Source organism: Brachycentrus maculatus, unplaced genomic scaffold, assembly GCF_059751285.1.
Source record: "Brachycentrus maculatus isolate JH-2025_06_01 unplaced genomic scaffold, ASM5975128v1 h1tg000259l, whole genome shotgun sequence".
NCBI lineage: Eukaryota > Metazoa > Arthropoda > Insecta > Trichoptera > Brachycentridae > Brachycentrus > Brachycentrus maculatus.
In genome coordinates, this window is record NW_028281010.1 from 854,292 (window position 1) to 874,078 (window position 19,787).

Here is a 19,787-nt window from a genome sequence, read left to right on the forward strand (position 1 = left end):
ACAGCATTTATATTTCTATTATTGATATTGACCTCTCGGGCGTTTTTGTCTGAACTGAACTGTATTTAAGGGGTTTAATTTGTTTTAAATAATAAATATATATATATTAAATATCATAGATCTAACTGTTGTGCCGCTTCTCCACAGTGGTAGGCAGAGATGATTAAATGCTACACCATGGGTGGCCAACCTTTTCAGTAGCCGGGCCAGATTTTAGAAATGACATTTTACACCGGGCCGTAAAACAAAATTTCTTCTATGATTCAAAGTAAACATACATTTATATATACACATTTTTTTTGAAGACATAACGAAAATGAGAATCAAACAAATTTATTAAATTAGAGTTAGGCAATACAAAAAATAAGCAGATAACATCTCAGTTCTTCTGCTACTCTTCTCTTCATTGGTCCAATGTCTTTACTACTTGACGCCATTATACGGGTCTTGAAATTGTCACGATACTGAAATACTTCCAAATGTGGGATATGATACGAACTACGCACAGTGAAATGTTCTTTTGGTGGTTTTATGTACACTTAAAGAAAAAATGTGGAATGCTCCGTGGGCCGCGGGTTGGCCACCCTTGGTGTGTAGTGTGTGCACACTCGCACAATGCTGCACTGACCAATGCACGTGTTAAATGGGTAAAACAGGCATGTGTGATGTCACCGCAGCTGTTTAATGTACACATGGATACTTGAACGGGTTGGCCACCCTTGTACTGCACCATCTTTGCAAACATTCATAAAAAAATACACATTTAATGTAAAAAAAAAACCACTCCCCAAAGAAAGTCGGACATCAATTACTGTACTCCCGGACAGGTTAATACATCCTTATATTTCTCTCCATCTTCTTTTCGTCTCTTCCTTCGGGACTCCGAGACGGTACGGTTCCCGCACACTCCCCGAGAGGTCGTATTACGCCTAGAATTATAATGCAATATTATTGATAAAGCAAAATGAAAATATCCATGAATATTGAGGAAATATATGCACTATTTGTGTATCATTAAAAGAAGAAAAAAACTAATATTCATATATTTTTAATAATAAAACTTGTTGCATTTTATTACGACCGTAACTGTGTATTTATCTGTAATTACGAAGGGCCCGAGGGAAGAATGTGGTAATGACAAAAAAAATACAATGTATTATTATTTATTATTGGATTATTCACCTAACGCAGAGGTTCCCAAACTCTTTTATCTCGTAGACCCCTTGCCTTACCTGATATTGATTTTGATCAAATTCATTAACTTCAAATGTATTTTTGACAGCCGGTATATGTAGTGTTACTCACTTTGAACCACACATGTTAGGTTTTATACATTTATATTCAAAATTCAAATTAAAACATAGACCCCTTGCAAGTTATCATAGACCCCTGGGGGTCAATATAGACCACTTTGGGAATCACTGACCTAACAGATGATATATCATATTTTATACTATGTAATGTGCAAAGGCAAATAGCCGCAAGTCAAAAACAGTAGTTTTGAGATAAACGCATTTATAGTCAACTTAAAGTGATGCTTTTCGCCAACACGTGTATCAGATTAATACAATTTTGCGGTTATTGGATATTGAATATCTCGGTAAAGGAAAGAGATGGAGCAAAATCTGTGATTGCATATGATAGAGGCGAGTTATAAGAATGTTTTGAGCCGTGTTGCGCCAAACAGTCGCAACTTGAGTTACGGCTAGTTGCCTTTACACATTGGTATAGGTGTCTCAATTTTATGTGAAATATGTATCGCTTATATATGAAAGAAATGGAAGTATGAGCATCCCAGGGCTTACGACCTGGTATCTATGGGTTACTGTAAAGTTTGTTAAAGAAATGTAATTTGACGATGTTATATCGCATCGAAAGAACAATTACAGAAAAGATTATTGTAGAGTAGTTTTTTCATCACGCCTGTCCCCAATTAGTAAAATAATTAGGGTCGTATACTATTCGTAAATAACGAAAAACCTAATTCCCATCTGTACAATGTTTCTCGGCGTCTCTCGCGCTCTACCAAAAGTAACCATATAGAACGCTTACAAGCGTCTCGCTCTCTACCAACAGTATGGAAAAGGACCCTAATTATACTCTGGCAGTCTGCCGCCCGACCCTCAGTATACTAATCACAAGTAGCCGCAACACCCAATTCCCATCTATACAATGTTTGCAGGCGTCTCTCGCGCTCTACCTAAAGTAATCAAATAGACAGCTCTCTCTCTCTACCAACAGTGTGGAAAAGACGCTTTTAAGCGTTGCCAGCAAACAATGTGTTAACGCTTGGTGAGCCCCGTAAATGCCCAGACTTCCATATTCTTCTTCATCTATGTTGAGATGTCAAAAAATAATATGAAAAAAAACTTCTAGATGTGTGAATAATCATTTTAGACACACTCAAAATGTTGCTAAGTACAATTCAATGTAAAACCATGTAGCTATTTTTTTTTTGCAACTTATGGTATTATCCTTGACAAAGATGTCGGTTGACACATTCTTGCCCGGAGGCTCTATATATATATAAATATATATATTTTAAATAATGTGTGTGTTGATAGGTACCTAACTGCTGGTAGTTTTGAAGTAATGCATAAATATAAGTTTTTTAAAAACCTACCTGGCATATTTATTTGAAACGTGAAATCGCTTACTCCTTTCGACAACGTCAAATATCAAAAAACGTCAATTTTCAATTGTGCCTGTTTCAGAATGCCCGAAAAATGTACTATATCCCAGCAAAAGCGGCATATTTTTAACTTAATATTTACCCGCTACAGGGCAGAAAGTGCTGTTTTTGCATTTTGAAAAAAAGCTATTGTTTAACTATTTTTTTAAATATATTTAATATTTTTCAAATGGAGAAAAAACATTCAGGTTTTACCTAAAAAGATCTGTTGCACAGTAAAAAGTTCAATAAGTGGCTTGATATTTATTTTTAATACATTTTATTATATTTTTAAACTTTAAAAACGATCTCCTGAATAATCGAGTTTTTTGTTTTTTAACGTTGTTGAAAGGAGTGAGCGATATGTAACCTGGCCGTACTAAGCCCGGAAGCAGTATCTGCACCTTAACCCTTCCCTTACGGTGCTAAAACCTTCCGCGTGCACTGGTGATATGTATTTTGTACACCATATGAAAATGTGGTTTAAAAACGGGAAAAATTTGAATATTCCTATATGTCTCTTTTATTGATCATAGTGGAAGTTTGAATGTAACAATTTTGTAATATTAGCTCTGGTAAGTATCTGAAAACAAGAAAAAAATACATCGCAAGTAGCTGCAATAGCTAGCGTAGCGACACGACTACCGCGTATGACTGTGCGCAGTAAACAGGCTAGGACATGCGCGAATACACAAAGCACGGCATGCACGCACACACTGAGAAAGGTTTATGTATTAGTGATTTTATCTCCGATTTTTCACAAATTATTTAATTCCGTCGCTGCAAATGAATAACTTTATATTATAATACTATTATGTATATATATATATATATATATGTATATATATATATATATATATATATATATATATATATATATATATATATATATATATATATATATATATATATATATATATATATATAACGTGGTAATATTTTCCTTTTGAAAATTAAGTGTAAATAATATGTAAAGTAAGTGTATAATAATAAAATAAACAATGTGTTGCTTTGTAATTAAAGTTTATTCTTAATTTATCTTTATAATAATTTTTATATCTATCTATCTATCTATCTATCTTATTCTGACAGTTAATAATATTATCGGAAGTCTTTTGTTTTATTCTGAGCGACGCATGCGGCATCTGGTGGTAGAACTGTTTTATGTAGGTACTTTTTGTAAGTACTTAATAAAATGTATAGGTAGGTACCTAGGTATTTTATTACATATATATATATATATATTTATATATATATATATATATATAACCCTTATCCGCACCCCAATGGTGCATAGGGCACTGCTTCATATGAACACAGTGTTATCTTGATCGTTTACACACGAAGGAAAGGCGATCAGCCCTCCGCTTCAGGTACCAGTCCAGGGTAATATTGAATAAATATTACAGTGAAAAAATCACTTATATTTATTTGACCCCCCTGGGAATCGAACCCGGGACCTCCAGAACGGTAGCCGAGCGTGCTGACCATTACACTACAGAGGCGGACAAAATACATGATTATATTACGTAATACTATTATTATTTTATTATTATAATACTATTAGTATTTTATGTAATACATGATTATATTACGGAGGAATACAAAAATTGTGAGCCCGTATCTATTATATTTTATATTGATATTCTCATTTTTAAAGTGGAGTTGTAGTAAATACATATCACCGGGAGGGGAAGGCTAAAGACTCACCGTTTTAAAACCAGTCTTCTTCCTAGCTCCATCCCAGTTTGAAATTCCAAAACTAGTCGCAATGATATAATACTCAACTCATGTGAAAAGGCAAATAGCCGCAAGTTAAAACCAGTAGTTTTGAGATAAACAAGTTTATAGTTAACTTAAAATGATGCTTTTTGCCAACACATGTCGCTTTCTCCTTTCAAGAACGTCATAAATCAAAAATTGACAATTTTCAGTTGTGCATGTTTTCAGAATGCCCAGAAAATGTACTATATCCCAGCAAAAGAGGCATATTTTTAACTTAATATCTACCCGCTACAGGGTAGAAAGTGTTGTTTTTGCATTTTGAAGAAAAGGTATTGTTTAATTATTTTTTTAAATATACTTAATATTTTTCAAATGGAGAAAAAACCTTCAGGTTTTACCTAAAAAGATCTGTTGCACAATAAAAAGTTCAATAAGTGGCTTGATATTTATTTTTCATACATTGTGTTTTATTTTTAAACTTTAAAAACGTTCTCCTGAAAAATCAAGTTTTTTGATTTATGACGTTGTTGAAAGGAGTGAGCGATGTATCAAATTAATACAATTTTGCGGCTATTTGGATACTGAATATCTCGGTAAAGAAAAGAGATGGAGCAAAATCTGTGATTGTATATGATAGAGGTCGGTTATAAGAATGCTTTGGGCCGTGTTACGCCAAACAGCCGCAACTTGAGTTACGGCTAGTTGCCTTTATACATTAGTCAAGCGGTAAAAAACAAGTGTTTTATTTATAATTTTAAAAGATTGATTATTTCAAAATAATAAATTGAAACATTTTTATAATATCACTGCCCATTTGTATAATATTCTGTCCGCCTCCGTTGTGTAATGGTCAGCACGCTCGGCTACCGTTCTGGAGATCCCGGGTTCGATTCCCAAGGGGGGTAAAAATAAATAATAGTGATTTTTTCACTGTAATATTTATTAAATATTACCATGGACTGGTACCTGAAGCGGAGGGCTGATCACCTTTCCTTCATAAGTAAAACAAACGATCATGATAACACTGCGTTTATAAGACACAGTGCCCTATGCACCATTGGGGTGCGGATAAGGGTTTTATTATTATTATTTTATTATAATATCACTTAATGAGTTTTATGTCATTACACACAGCTAGTTTCGAAAACTACAGATGTTTTCATCTACAGGTGGATAGTAACATAAAAAACAGTCAACACCTTGACCTGTCCGGGAGTATGGATGTAAATAAATGTCGGTGCGAATTTTCCTCAAAGGGGTATCCACGTTAATGAACGTCCAAGTCCTTCTGTCCGTTGGTTTGATGTAACTTGTATAGCAATGACATCTGTGGATATTTGTATTTAACTTTGTCATAAAATATAACCTAGAGATGGTGAGATTTATTTTTCATTTATTCTATCTTCATAATACAAGGATTTTATTTAAAAAAATACATATTTAATGTAAAAAATAACCCACTCCCTATAGAAAGTCGGATATAAATGAAAACATTTTTTTAATAATAATAAAACATTTATTTCAATAAAAAATAAGTACTAATAAATAAAATATCATTAGCTTAAATGTATATCATTATACATTTACACACACATATATGTAAATATATATATATATATATATATATATATATATATATATATATATATATATATATATATATATATATATATATATTTACATATATATACATATATATATATATATATATATATATATATATATATATATATATATATATATATATAAACAAAAAAGTATCTCTACCTGGTCAATTGATGCTTAATGACGGGAAGGGTATTTTCAGCTACTGCGCCAGAAGAAGGATGAAAGTAGACTGAATGCAGTCGAAATGCGATCTCTCAGAAGAATGTGTAACAAAACGATGTATGATAGATGTGCGAATAGTGAAATAAGGAAGGAATGCAAAGCTGAGACAAGCATTATCGATAAAATCAAGAAAGGTGTGTTGAGATGGTTTGGACATGTAGAACGAATGAGTGAAGAAAGAACGGTAAAACAAATTTATGAGGCAAATGTTAGCGGGAAAAGAAGCAGAGGAAGACCGAGAAAAACATGGCACGATCAGGTATGACAAATACTTGAAAGTGGTCAGGTTAGGAGTCGTAACAATCGGCGGGTATGTATGAGGAGATTGAGAAGAAGCGAAGAATGTTTGCAAGGACAGAGTGGTGTGGCGCTCTATTCTCTCTGCCTACCCCTGCGGGAAGCGGCGTGATGGTTAGTTAGTTAGCGCCAGCCTCATTTCAAAGGAATAATGTTTTTATATTAATATTATAAACCAAAAGAGGACCGCCATAAATATTCACAAGTGCATCTCAGTATGTATTTTAGAAATTTTTATCAAAACATTAAAATTATTTTCAAAGAAATAGCGATATAAATAAAATTAGAGAGATTGGCGCGGGAACTTTATTGTACGCCAGCGTAAAAAAAATAGTGCCTGAAATGTGTAAATCTATGGTTTTGAAGATGGAGACCTTGGGAGAACAAAAGGGGCGTCAGAAGACCTTAAAAGAGACGATCCAACGACATAGTCACTGTGGGGGGTAGAAACTGGCCGCAAGCAGTGAAGGACAGAGGTCTCATGTCATCATATCACGGATTCGATATCAAAACAACTCTCCTTTGTATCCGCTCGCGATTCCCGACCTCCCCTCGACTGCCAATTCCACTTTGGTCCGGCCCAAATCCTGTTCCAACCCTTTCCACGACCTCCCGCTCATTCCACTGCCTATGCCTAGCTCCGCGACGGCCCAATCCTCCTTCCTGACGCTGTCCAGTCTCCCCGAGTCCTCCGGGACAACCTCCGGCAAATTGGCACTCAGATCTCGCATTTTCCCGGTGATTAGGCTTACATCGGGAGTCCGGGCTTCCGTTGGTGTCTCGTCGCAGTGGCTCCGGCCTCCCGGGAGGAGGTCGCTGAAGTCCGTCGAGTAGTCGGTCTGGAACTGATCCCGGTTGGGGTTCAGGGCCAGCTCTAACTCGTACGGATATATGATCGGACTCAAGAAGTCCTTGCAAGAGTACAGCTCGTTTTCGGGACACGCCACCAGCACGAAAATCTGAATCTGAAGAGAAAAACATTTTATAATTTGACTCAGCAGTCTTCTTCTTCATCTTCAAACCCTTATCCATACCACAATGGTGCATAGGGCACTGCATTATATAAACACAGCATTATCTTGATCATTCGAACACGAAGGAAAGGTGATCAGCCCTTCAGCTTCAGGTACCAGTCCAGGGTAATATTGAATAAATAGTAAAGTGAATAAATCACTTATATTTACTTGGCCCCCCTCCCTGGGAATCGAACCAGGGACCTCCAGTACGGTAGCCAAGCGTACTGGCCATTACATTTTGGAGGCTGACTCAGCAGTCACTGTGTAATAATATTTATCCATTTTTAATTTAAATTTTACTCGGTAAATAGCACTATTTCTTAAAATCTTAGTCTCTCTCTGTCCTCCATATTTTTCTTCATCTATGTTAAGATGCAACATAGAGATATTGTCCGCCTCGGTAGCGTAATGGTCAGCACGCTCGGCTGCCATACTGGAGGTCCCGGGTTCGATTCCCAGGGGGGGGGCAAATAGTAATTTTCGCACTGCAATATTTATTCAATATAAAACCCTGTACTGGTACCTGAAGCGGAGGGCTGATCACCTTTCTTTCATGTGTTAATGATAACACTGCGTTTATATGATGCAGTGCCCTATGCACCATAGGGTGCGGATAAGGGTTTTAATGAATGAATGTTGAGATGTCAAAAATAATATGAAAAATAACTCCTTTGACCTGCCCGGGAGTATGGACGTAAATGAATGTCAGTGCAAATTTTCCTCAAAGGAGTATGGACGTTAATAAACGTTGAAGTCCATCTGTCAGTTAGTATGATGTAACTTGTATAGCAATGACATCTGTGGATATTTGTGTGTAATTTTGTCATAATTGAAAAATATTTCGAAAAGGCGTTTTTTTTAAAAATTATTTTAACAAAATTTCTATCATCGTAATTGTGACGCACTCGCTCACAAACCAAGTCACATCCTCGGAGGACCTCTACTGGACTCCGAGAAGGTGAAGCTCCTACCACCAAGACAGGTCGCGAGTTACATGACTCATGTAGGTCTTGGCAGTGAGCTGTAAAACACAGGGAAGTCACAATAGACTTAACATGGTCGCGGTGACATAAGGGATGCAAGATCCCTTGACACCCAAGGAAAAAAAAATTAAAATCATCATAATACATCGATTTAATGAAAAAAAAAATTAATGTAAAAAAAACCCACTCCCCAGAGAAAGTCGGACATCAATTTTTGTACTCCCGGAAAGGTTAATTGGATTCACAGATTTGTGAACAAGCATTTGGACACACTGAAGATGTTATAAATGTGAAGATTTCGGCGTACCTCGGACAGGTTGGCCAGCTTGGCGACGTTGGGCTTGCCCACGGTGAGCGTGTAGCACCGCTTGCCGCTGGCGCGCACCAGCCGCTTGAGGTGGCGCGCCATCTGCGCGTGGTGCCGCACGGCCAGGGTGCACACCAGCACGCCGACGCTGGCGGCGTCGCGGCAGCGCTCCACCAGGTAGCGGCGACGCTTGAACCACCGGCTCTCCGAGTACGGGGAGGCGATTCCGGAACCAGGGTCGAAGTGGTGCAGCTGTTGCGCTGGAAACGGAGGTAATTCGAAATTATGCAACGGAAACAGGAGCGGTTCGGAGAGGGGCACATTTTGGATGGGTATTATTTACGCCTGCGGACCGCTGGTGACAGGATATGATAATTATGTACATCATGTCAAGATAACTTGCACCCTTTATGTCGCTGCGCCATATTAGGTATATTGCGACCTCCCTCTGTATCATAGCTCACCCTCAAGACCTGTGTCGTATAGCTCACGACCTGCCTTGATGGTAGGAGGTTCACCTTTTCAGAGTCCAGTAGTGGCCCTCCGAGGATGATATATTGATCAATCTCGCGATACAGTACATGTGAATTCACAATCCATGAAGCCATCCATGCTGGAATGAAGAAACCTTTTATTACGTAGATAATGTTTTTATTTATATTTATATCTATCACATTGACAACCTTTGAACTCTAAAAATATCGCCTGTGACAAATTACATTTCTTTAACCTTCCTCTCCCGGTGATATGTATTTACTACAACTCAACTTTAGAAATGAGAATATCAATATAAAATATAGATACGGGCTCACAATTTTTGTAATGCTCCGTAGTATAATTATGTATTACATTAAAGTATTATAATATGAAGTTATTCATTTGCAGCGACGGAAATAAATAATTATTGAAAAAATCGGGGATAGAATCACCAATACATAAACCTTTCTCAGTGTGTGCGTGCCGCACTTTGCGTATACGCGCATGTCCCGGCGTGTTAAGTTGCACCAGTGGTGCGCAGATCGTCATACGCGGCGGTCATGCCGCTACACCAGGTATTGCGGCTACTTGCGATGTATTTTTTTCTCACTTACCAGAGCTAACATAACAAAATTGTTACATATCAACTTCAACTATGGTCTATAAAAGCTACATTTGGGAATATTCACAGTTTTACCGTTTTTAAACTACATTTTGATATGGTGTACAAAATACATATCACCGTTGCACGCGGAAGTTTTTTAGCACCGTAAGGGCGTTTGTCCACTACACGGAATTACATGAAATTTTATCGTCTGGCACGTCAGTTAGCATATAAAACGGATGATTGGCTTGTGTTTTTGTCCATTTTTCTTCAGATGAGTGCGTGAACACGCATAAAATTCGTTGCGTGTAAATTCGATCACGCTAAACCAAGGGTAGCCAACCCGCAGCCCGCATGCGGCCCGCCGGGTGTCTACTTGCGGCCCGCGGAGCATATCACAATTTTTTTTTTCCTTTATTATACACAAAACCGTGTATACTAAAGTATACAAGTAAAGTATACTAAAGTATATAAGTATAAGTTTGTCCGCCTCCGTGGTGTAATGGTCAGCGTGTTTAGCTACCGTGCTGGAGGTCCCGGGTTCGATTCCCAGGGGGGAGGGTGAAAATAAATATTAGTGACTTAACACTGTAATATTTATTTAATATTACCCTGGACTGGTTCCTGAAGCGCAAGAGTGATCACCTTGCTTTCATGTAAGTGATGATCAAGATAACACTGCGTCAAATTGATGCAGTGCCCTATGCACCATTAGGTGGGGATAAGGGTTATAAAAAATAAATACACAAAACCAGCAAAAGAACATTCTGTCATGCGTAGTTCGTATTATATCCCATATATGGGAGTAATTCACTATCGTGATAATTTCAAAACCCATAATGGCATTGAAAAAGAATAGTAACAAAAGAACTGAAGTTTTTAGATGACTGTGAACTATTTTTTCGTGGAATTTAAAACAAAGCCAACATGCCTGATATGCAATGATTCTGTTTCTACCTTGAAAAAGTATAACATTAAACGGCATTACGAGGCTAAACACGCAAATAAGTTTGTGTATCTTGTAATCAAATAAAATAAATTACGGCCCGGTAGGAAATCTCATTTTTAAAATCTGGCCCGGCTACTGAAAATGCGCTAAACTGTTGTAGTCACTTTCATTTTTGAAAACCGGACTACCGGACGGTAAAATTCCGTGTAGTGCACAAGCAGCTTAACCTTTTAACCGCGTTAACTTTGTTCGTAAGAGACGCCCGTACGCGGCGGTATTTTGCCGTTTTTTAAATGATTACTTTTATCATGTATTTAGTTAAGAAACGATTTATTTTCCTAAACAAAAACGTTCAATGGGATTCATTGTGCCTTTTTGGTACTCTATAATACACTCGTGTCACATTATTCTTGAAATATATCGTAATATAAACAAATTAGATCGTAACATAAATAAATCAAAGCACGCATCGTGTGTCGCTCTTACCCACTGGCGATGCGTAGCGTCGAGAGTGAGACAGATATAGGGCATGATTATGGCGCGGACTAATTACCGACCGCAAGAAAAATCAGGGATCTGTTCTTTTATTTATCCTTGTGATGTTACAAATTATTAGTCAAATATTTCAACAGATGTCCTAAGGCCAAGGATTGATGTATTATTTTATCCAAAGTTCCACACCATGAAAAAATCCCTCTAAGTTGAACTGAGGTTCGAAACTTGGAGCAATGTAAAAACACAAACGGTTATGTCAGCCGCGTATGGGGCATGTTTTGTTAAAACACATACGGTTATGCGAGCCGCGTGGATCCGGTTAAGGGCAAGGTTTAAAAGCTTCACAGTAACGAATGTGTTAACAACGGAAGAGAGGAGCAGCACATATAGCCCGTACATACCTCTGGAACACACCGCCATGTTGAACAGTGCGGGTCCGGCACTGCCAATGAAAAACAGATGGGAACTGTGATAAATTTCAGTGTCTAATTTGGGACCATTCAGGTCTATGATTGTCCTTCCAAATACGGTGGATCCTTTGGAATTATTCGATTCAGGTAGAACTCCGATTCTGGCGTCTGGTAACGCATCGAAGATCTTGCGGCACAGTGGCTCTAAACAAAGAAAAAATACACATTTATTAATAGATTTGGCGTTTAATTTGTAGAACTCCATTTTAATTTATATATAACTAGCTAACTTATTAACCATCACGCCGCTTCACCACAGGGGTAGGCAGAGAGAATAGAACGCCACACCACTCTGGCTTTGAAAACATTCTTCGCCTCTTCCACGTTCATGCATCTCTTCATACTATCGCTGATTGTTACGACTCCTAACCTGATCACATTCAAGTATTTGGCATACCTGATTTTGCCATGTTTTTTTATATATTTAAAAAAAAAATTATATATTAAATATTAAAATCAAACACTGATTTTTAGAGTCTAGTAAATTGTATTTATTTATTAGAATTACAAAGTTTTAAATGTTTCAATGGTGCTATGGTGGTGAAGGGTAGTATTGTTTGCATGCTGTAGCAGTGATTGTCCTGACGAAGAGACCGTCTCGAAACCGGTAGACATAAAAATCTTGGTGAGTGGTTATACAGGTCAAATCTCGGTACAGTATTACGAACTTCATGGGATCAAAAAAATATTTCGCTATAATGAAAATTCGTTACACTGGATGTATTGGATATGACACATTTTGAATTTATTTTATCGCTATATTATACCCCTATTATACCATAAGAAAGGAATGTAAGGCTGAACGAGGAATAATTGAAAAGATTAGGAAGAGTTCTTTGCGGTGGTATGGACATGTGGAGCGAATGGATAGCGAGAGAATGACTAAAAAAATATATGTGGCGAATGTGAGAGGGAAAACAGAACGTGGACGACCGAAAAAGACTTGGCACGATCAGATCAATCAAAACCTAAAATCTGGCGGTGTCAAAAGTCTGCGTAATCGGAGGGCATGTATGACTAGATGTATGGATGTGAAGGAGGCGAGGAGTGTATGTCAGGACAGAAGAGTGTGGCGTTCCATCCTCTCTGCCTACCCCTGCGGGGAAACGGCATGATGGTAGTAGTAGTAGTAGTAGTAGTAGTAGTAGCTATATTATACCCACTCTTATTAGAAAATTAAAATTAGTTATTACTGTTACACTACACCTGATCTTCCGGCCAGTGACCGATACAATATAGGTGCCTACCTGCTACAGGACAACAGAAATGAAACTGTGAAACTTTATTGGAAAAAATAAATTTATAAGCAATGAAAGAAAAGTGAATTAAAAAGTTCAAATAGGTTTTAAATTTTCGATAAAAAAAAAGTCGGAAATTTTCTTTTGGACTTCTCAATGTTTTAAAAGGAATTGTAACATCATTTGAAAATTTTGAAAAAAAAAAGTTCGTTATTCTGAGATCCGCGCTGCTACATTGTATTTTGGTTCAGTACATTTTATATGGAAGTTTTACGGGGACGAATTGCAGATTTGTTATACTGGAAATTTTGTTGGTTCGGTATTCCCTGCAAAGAGATTCGACTTGTATACAAATATTTTAGTATTATTACGTACCTCGTAAGTGTTCCAGGGAAACATCGTAGAATATGACAATGTCGGGGCTGTCTATTTTCTTGAGCGAGTCTAAGACGAGATCCAAGTCTAGGGGTGATTTGGGATAAACATGGAATACCGGGAAGTCGGTAGGCGCCAGGCAGCTGTGCCCGTAGTGGATTATAGCATCGGAATCAATGTGCTTGGCTGCAACCTCATCTACGCAACAACTGCAAAAAAATGCATTATACAATGCATATATCGCAGTCATACAGGAGAAAGTGACCAAGTGCATTGTTTTACAAAAACGTGATCATTGACTATTTGATATCTTACTAGCTTAATATTGCCCTGAAAAACATCCCAAAGGATTTTAAACTTGGAAGTATAATATATTGATTTGTTGAAAATGACTAACTGCATTGATGTTTATTTTGTTGCCAAGCAATAGTGACTTAAATAGCCCTCCTGAGCATTTTACGTTTTGGTAGTTGGTCACTTTCTCCTGTACGACTACGATATATATATATATATATATATATATATATATATATATATATATATATATATATATATATATATAAAGGAATGTGGTTATGTAGATATGTTGCCGACATAAATTCTACCAGTCTGATGATGTCGGTAACGACGAAACCCGGTCGCTGGTCAAATAAAATAAAGTGGAAAAGCTAAAAATATTGGTTTTAATCTAATAATTAATATATTTTAAATTCTAGGTAAAAAGTTAAAGTTAAGTTATATATATATATATATATATATATATATATATATATATATATATATATATATATATATATATATATTTGTCTGCCTCGGTAGTGTAATGGTCAGCACGCTCGGGTACCGTTCTGGAGGGTTCGATTCCCAGAGGGGTCAAATAAATATAAGTAATGTTTTCACTGTAATATTTATTCCATATTACCGTGGACTGGTACCGGAAGCGGAGGGCTGATCACCTTTCCTTCATGTGTTAACGATCTAGATAACACTGCGTTTATGATCCAGTGCCCTATGCATCATCGGGTGTGGATAAGGGTTAGCTTGGAAACCGGTAGACATTAGAATTAAGTTATAATAAAATATTTATCGTGATTTTAAGACAAAGTTACTTTTTAATTACATATAAGTATATATTGGTTACAACATTTTGAGTATGTCCAAATACTTGTTCACAAAATCTGGATTATCTCCAATTACAGGAGTTATTTTCATAATTTTCATGAGTTTCTGCTTAATAAAAAAAAGCTTCTTTACATCTCACCAATAGATGTCTCTAGTAAAGTTCTAGTGATTCAAAAACAAGGTTTCTAAATTGTTTCATATATACAGAACTTCCAAGAATTTGAGTAGTGTGGTTGTCAATAATGGGTAGAATTGGTGAATGTTACACGTGTGTAAAGCGATCACTTAAACCAGCCGATGACGGTCGTCAGCCCCGTAAATGCCCAGACTTCCATATTCTTCTTCATCTTTGATGAGATGTCAAAAAATAAAAAATAAAAAAAAATAAATAAAAATAAAAAATTTAAAAAAATAATTAAATAAAAAAAAATAAAAAATAAATAAAAATATTTACCTGTTATAAGAAGTATCTGCCAAAATAAATATTTCTTTATTTAATGCCGATTTTAATTTTTTGGAAATTTCAACACTGTCTCCCAGCAGACTATCGGGAAATTGAAGGCAAATCTAAAAAAAAGGTGATAATAATATTAACATATTTTGATAGTGTCCAAATCTATGTTTAAAAAACTAATTTTTCCCTACAGGTGATATATCGTTCACTCCTTTCAAGAACGTCATAAATCAAAAGTTGTCCATTTTCAGTTGTGCATGTTTTGGGAATGCCCAGAAAATGTGCTATATCCCAGCAAAAGCGGCATGTTTTTAACTTAATATTTACCCGCTACAGGACAGAAAGTGTTGTTTTTGCATTTTGAAGAAAAGGTATTGTTTAATATATTTTTTTAAATATCCTAAATATTTTAAAAACAGAGAAAAAAACCTTCAGGTTTTACCTAAAAAGATCTGTTGCACAGTAAAAAGTTCAATAAGTGGCTTGATATTTATTTTTAATACATTGTATTATATTTTTAAACATTAAAAACATTCTCCTGAAAAATCAAGTTTTTTGATTTATGACGTTCTTGAAAGGAGTGAGCGATTATATATCGTAGTCATACAGGAGAAAGTGACCAACTAACATAATGTAAAATGTTCAGGAGGGCCATTTAAGTCACTTTTGCTTGGCAACAAAATAAACACCAATGCAGTTAGTCATTTTTACCAAGTCAATATATTATACTTCCAAGTTTAAAATCCTTTGGGATTTTTACAGGGCAATATTAAGCTAGTAAGATACCAAATAGTCGAATGATCATGTTTTTGGAAAAAAAATGCACTTGGTCATTTTCTCCTGTATGACTATGATATAACCCTCTTCTCCGTCTTTCTCCTCATTACTGAGGGTTGTGACCCTTGTGGGAGAAATGACTGTTCTCCAGTTATCCCTTGCCTGCGCTGCACGTAGCTGCAACCACCGAGGTGCCTGCTGCTGCCTTAACTCCATCGGTCCATCGTGTGGGGATCTTCCTCTACCTCTCTGCCCCTCCAGGCTACCCATCTCAACCAGTCGTTCCAGGCTATCCTCATTACCACGCGCAATGTATCCAAATAACTGGAGAATCCGTCGTGTACAGACATTGGCTATTACAGAATATATATACATTTCCTTTTTTTTCCTTGTAACGCGGTGGAACCGCGTTCTGGCGCGTTTTTTCATGGATATATAATTTATTATTTTTGACATCTCATCAAAGATGAAGAAGAATATGGAAGTCTGGGCATTTACGGGGCTGACGACCGTCATAGGCTGGTTTAAGTGATCACTTTACACACGTGTAACATTCACCAATTCTACCCATTATTGACAACCACACTACTCAAATTCTTGGAAGTTCTATGTATATATATGAACCAATTTAGAAACCTTGTTCTTGAATCACTAGAACTTCACTAGAGACATCTATTGGTGAGATGTTGAGAAGCTTTTTATTGAGCAGAAACTATTGTAGCCAAGCATACCCTGGAGAAACTGGGTCGGGTAGAGCCGAGGATAATAGCCGTACTCTCTCATGTAGAGATACCTCAAAAACTTCTTTTGGACTTTCTCTACCATAAGAGAGTACTTAAGCTCGTGTGGCCCCCAGATCATGGAGCCACTCTCGGTCTACTTCGCACCGAGGAGTTATAAAGAGTTCTCAGCACGCGGGTATTTTGGAAAACCCTGGCAGTACGCAGAACAAATCCTAGCATTTTGAATGCATTACCACTGACTGCCTCTATGTGATGGTGAAATGTCAGGGTGCTCACAAATCTAACGCCCAGATCCCTAACATTCGTATCTGCGGAGCACGAGCCGACCGGAAGTATTCACAATAAAGTTGACACTAAATTAAAATAATTTTGATATTTTATGACAATAAATCAAAGAGAACTAATTCATCCATGCCTCGAACCAAATTTAAGTGCAAAAAATTATCCATAGGTGTTGATATAAGTACGTAAAGTGGAAAAACGACTATGCATGCGATCCGCAGTCAACGGTACTTCTATAAAAAAACGACAATAGATGCGATCCGCAGCTTACGGGTTAAGTACTTCTATTTCATACTATTTCTGTGAGCCTAAGCGGGTCATTATTAGAAATAGGTATAAAATTGTGGTAGAGTGGGTTCGAACCGAGAAACTCTGACTCAAGAGTCCGGGACACTAACCACGGGACCACAGCCCGACACTTATTGAAAAATCACACGGAATATATCGACGTGCCCTACGTAAATTGCTCTAACTACATTTTGACAATTTTCAGATATTTGGTATGTTATAAACTGACTGTTATATACAAATCTGAAAAAAAAAACAAAAATTAAGCCCAGTTTACAGGTATATAAGACGCTATCTACATCGAATTTTCGAAATGAACTGAACTCCTAAAACGCTAACTACTTAATTTTGACAAAGCATAAAGTTTTAAAATGATTTAATACATTATTTTATTGTGTTTTTTAATATATAATACTAGTTTAGAATTTCAGATAAAACCGTTAATTAATAAAAAATATGTTGTAAAAATCTTGTAAGCTCTCTCCTGTAAAGTAACAGATTTGCAGATAGAGTACTTTACGTAGGGGCCGTCGATATATCCTAATTAAATTATTAACCGGATCCACGCGGCTCGCATAACCGTATGTGTTTTCACAAAACATTCCCTGTACGCGGCTGACATAACCGTTTGTGTTTTTACTTTGCTCCAAGTTTCGAACCTCAGTTCAACTTGGAGGGATTTTTTCATGGTGTGGAACTTTGGATAAAATAATACGTCAATCCTTGGCCTTATGACATCTGTTGAAATATCTGACTAATAATTTGTAACATCACAAGGATAAATAAAAGAACAGATCCCTGATTTTTCTTGCGGGTCGGTAATTAGTTCGCGCCACAATCATACCCTATATCTGTCTCACTCTCGACGCTACGCATCGCCAGTGGGTAAGAGTGACACACGATGCGTGCTTTGATTTATTTATGTTACGATCTTATTTGTTTATATTACGATATATTTCAAGAATAATGTGACACAAGTGTATTATAGAGTACCAAAAAGGCACAATGAATCCCATTGAACGTTTTTGTTTAGGAAAATAAATCGTTTCTTAACTAAATACATGATAAAAGTAAAGTAATCATTTAAAAAACGGCGAAATACCGCCGCGCACGGGCGTCTCTCAGGAACAAAGTGAACGCGGTTAAAGGTTAAATAAGTTTTGATTACAAATGTATATACAATTGTGATAAAAACTTTCCGATACTAAAACAAAACAATAAACAAATGACGTCTACATTTTATCGTTTATAAAGCACGTGTTGAAATATTTTATTCCGATAAAAATAAATATCTTTAACCTTTAAATCAGCTGTAAGTTTACAGATAATTAACAAATAAATAGCATTTTAAAAAGAAACGTATTAAAAACAAACAAAAAATATTTAACTTAAACAAATCGACTCTTACCCGTTGAAAGTTGTTGTCTTGTATCCATTTTACGGTATTCTTTATGTCATAATTGTCTTCGATATTTTCACAGGGGATTTGTGTTATTTTCCCGCCGATATCGATGGTCCGCTCGATACACGACTCCGCGGGGGTAGCAAAGTTCATTTTCGATCAAAACAATTAGTCTTTTAGTTACAAAATTAACGAACGAACGACGACATTGGCGATGCTCGGTTTCTCACGTAGCACTCGGATGACAGCGAGTTTGACGTTTGTGGAGAGTAGAAAAGTCAAATGTCAACCATGAACGTGTATGGATTATGGCTGTAAAATATATGCAGTATATAGATCGGTACACATCTTCTCCTAGGTAGGTACCCAATTCCTCTTCTAGGCCCTATTCGCATCCAAGTATATCACGTCGCTTCCGCAGGGGTAGGCAGATAGAATCGAACTCCACACCACTCTATCTTTGCAAACATTCTTCGCCTCTTCTACATTCATGCATCTCCTCATACATATCTGACGATTATTACGACTCCTGACCCGGCTGCTTTCAAGTATTTGACATACCTGATTGTGCCAGGTTTTCTTCGGTCTTCCTCTGCAAGTATGTAGTGCATAATAATTCTTAAAATCTTCGTCCACGCCCGATGGTGCATAGGGTACTGCATCACATAAACGTGGTATTTTCTCTATCGTTAGATAATAGCATAGTAATAATAATTGGGGATAATTTCGCGAGTGTTTTAGCGTAGAATTTTCACTCTCTAAATTATAGGAAATTATTGTAACTTTAAACATAAAGAGAAGAATGTATTGGAATACATTGAATACATTGAATACAGGAATGGATTCCTATGCACAAAAATCAGTCTTTTGTTGCTGATTTTTGGGTATAGGAATGGAAGAAGCGCTAGGCGAAGAACACTTCTGAATATGGGAAAGCAATAAGACACTATATTGAGAGGATTTATAAATTTATTTTTGTTTACATTTATTACTTTACAGTTCATGAACATATTTATTTTTATAAATTTTACATTAACAAAAATTCCCTTTAGACATAGCCTGTTTGTGGGTATATAATATAAATAATACAGTAAACAGTATGGTTTAATGCTAAGCTTAAAAGAAGACTCGGTGTTGAACACCCGTACTACTATACAACAGTCCCTTTGATATTAGGTGATTTGACTAGATTTCACTCGTGTACTTGATACATATGATTTTGGAAACACGTTCAAAGCAACAGGTGAGGTGCTATTATGGATATTTTCTAGCAAAATAAATT

The 19,787-nt window shown here is 36.5% G+C and overlaps 1 protein-coding gene across 1 annotated transcript; it reads right to left on the bottom strand.

Moving 5' to 3' along the window:
• Positions 1-6,136: 6,136 nt before the first annotated feature.
• Dph2 (Diphthamide biosynthesis 2) lies at positions 6,137-18,783 on the bottom strand. The gene is made up of 6 exons (XM_088265936.1): positions 18,512-18,783; positions 15,014-15,126; positions 13,438-13,646; positions 11,756-11,968; positions 8,830-9,089; positions 6,137-7,488 (listed from the first exon to the last, which is right to left on the bottom strand). The coding sequence occupies exons 1-6, from the start codon at positions 18,656-18,658 to the stop codon at positions 7,030-7,032; spliced, it is 1,401 nt and encodes a 466-aa protein (XP_088122062.1). The 5' UTR covers positions 18,659-18,783; the 3' UTR covers positions 6,137-7,029.
• Positions 18,784-19,787: the final 1,004 nt, after the last annotated feature.

Coding starts and splice junctions, on each gene's coding strand:
- Dph2 (XM_088265936.1), bottom strand. CDS start 18,658: ATGAACTTTGCTACCCCCGCGGAGTCGTGTATCGAGCGGACCATCGAT. Junction 15,127..18,511: donor AAGACAACAACTTTCAACGG/GTAAGAGTCGAT, acceptor CCTTTTTTTTAG/ATTTGCCTTCAATTTCCCGA. Junction 13,647..15,013: donor GCAGATACTTCTTATAACAG/GTAAATATTTTT, acceptor ATTTTTTTGCAG/TTGTTGCGTAGATGAGGTTG.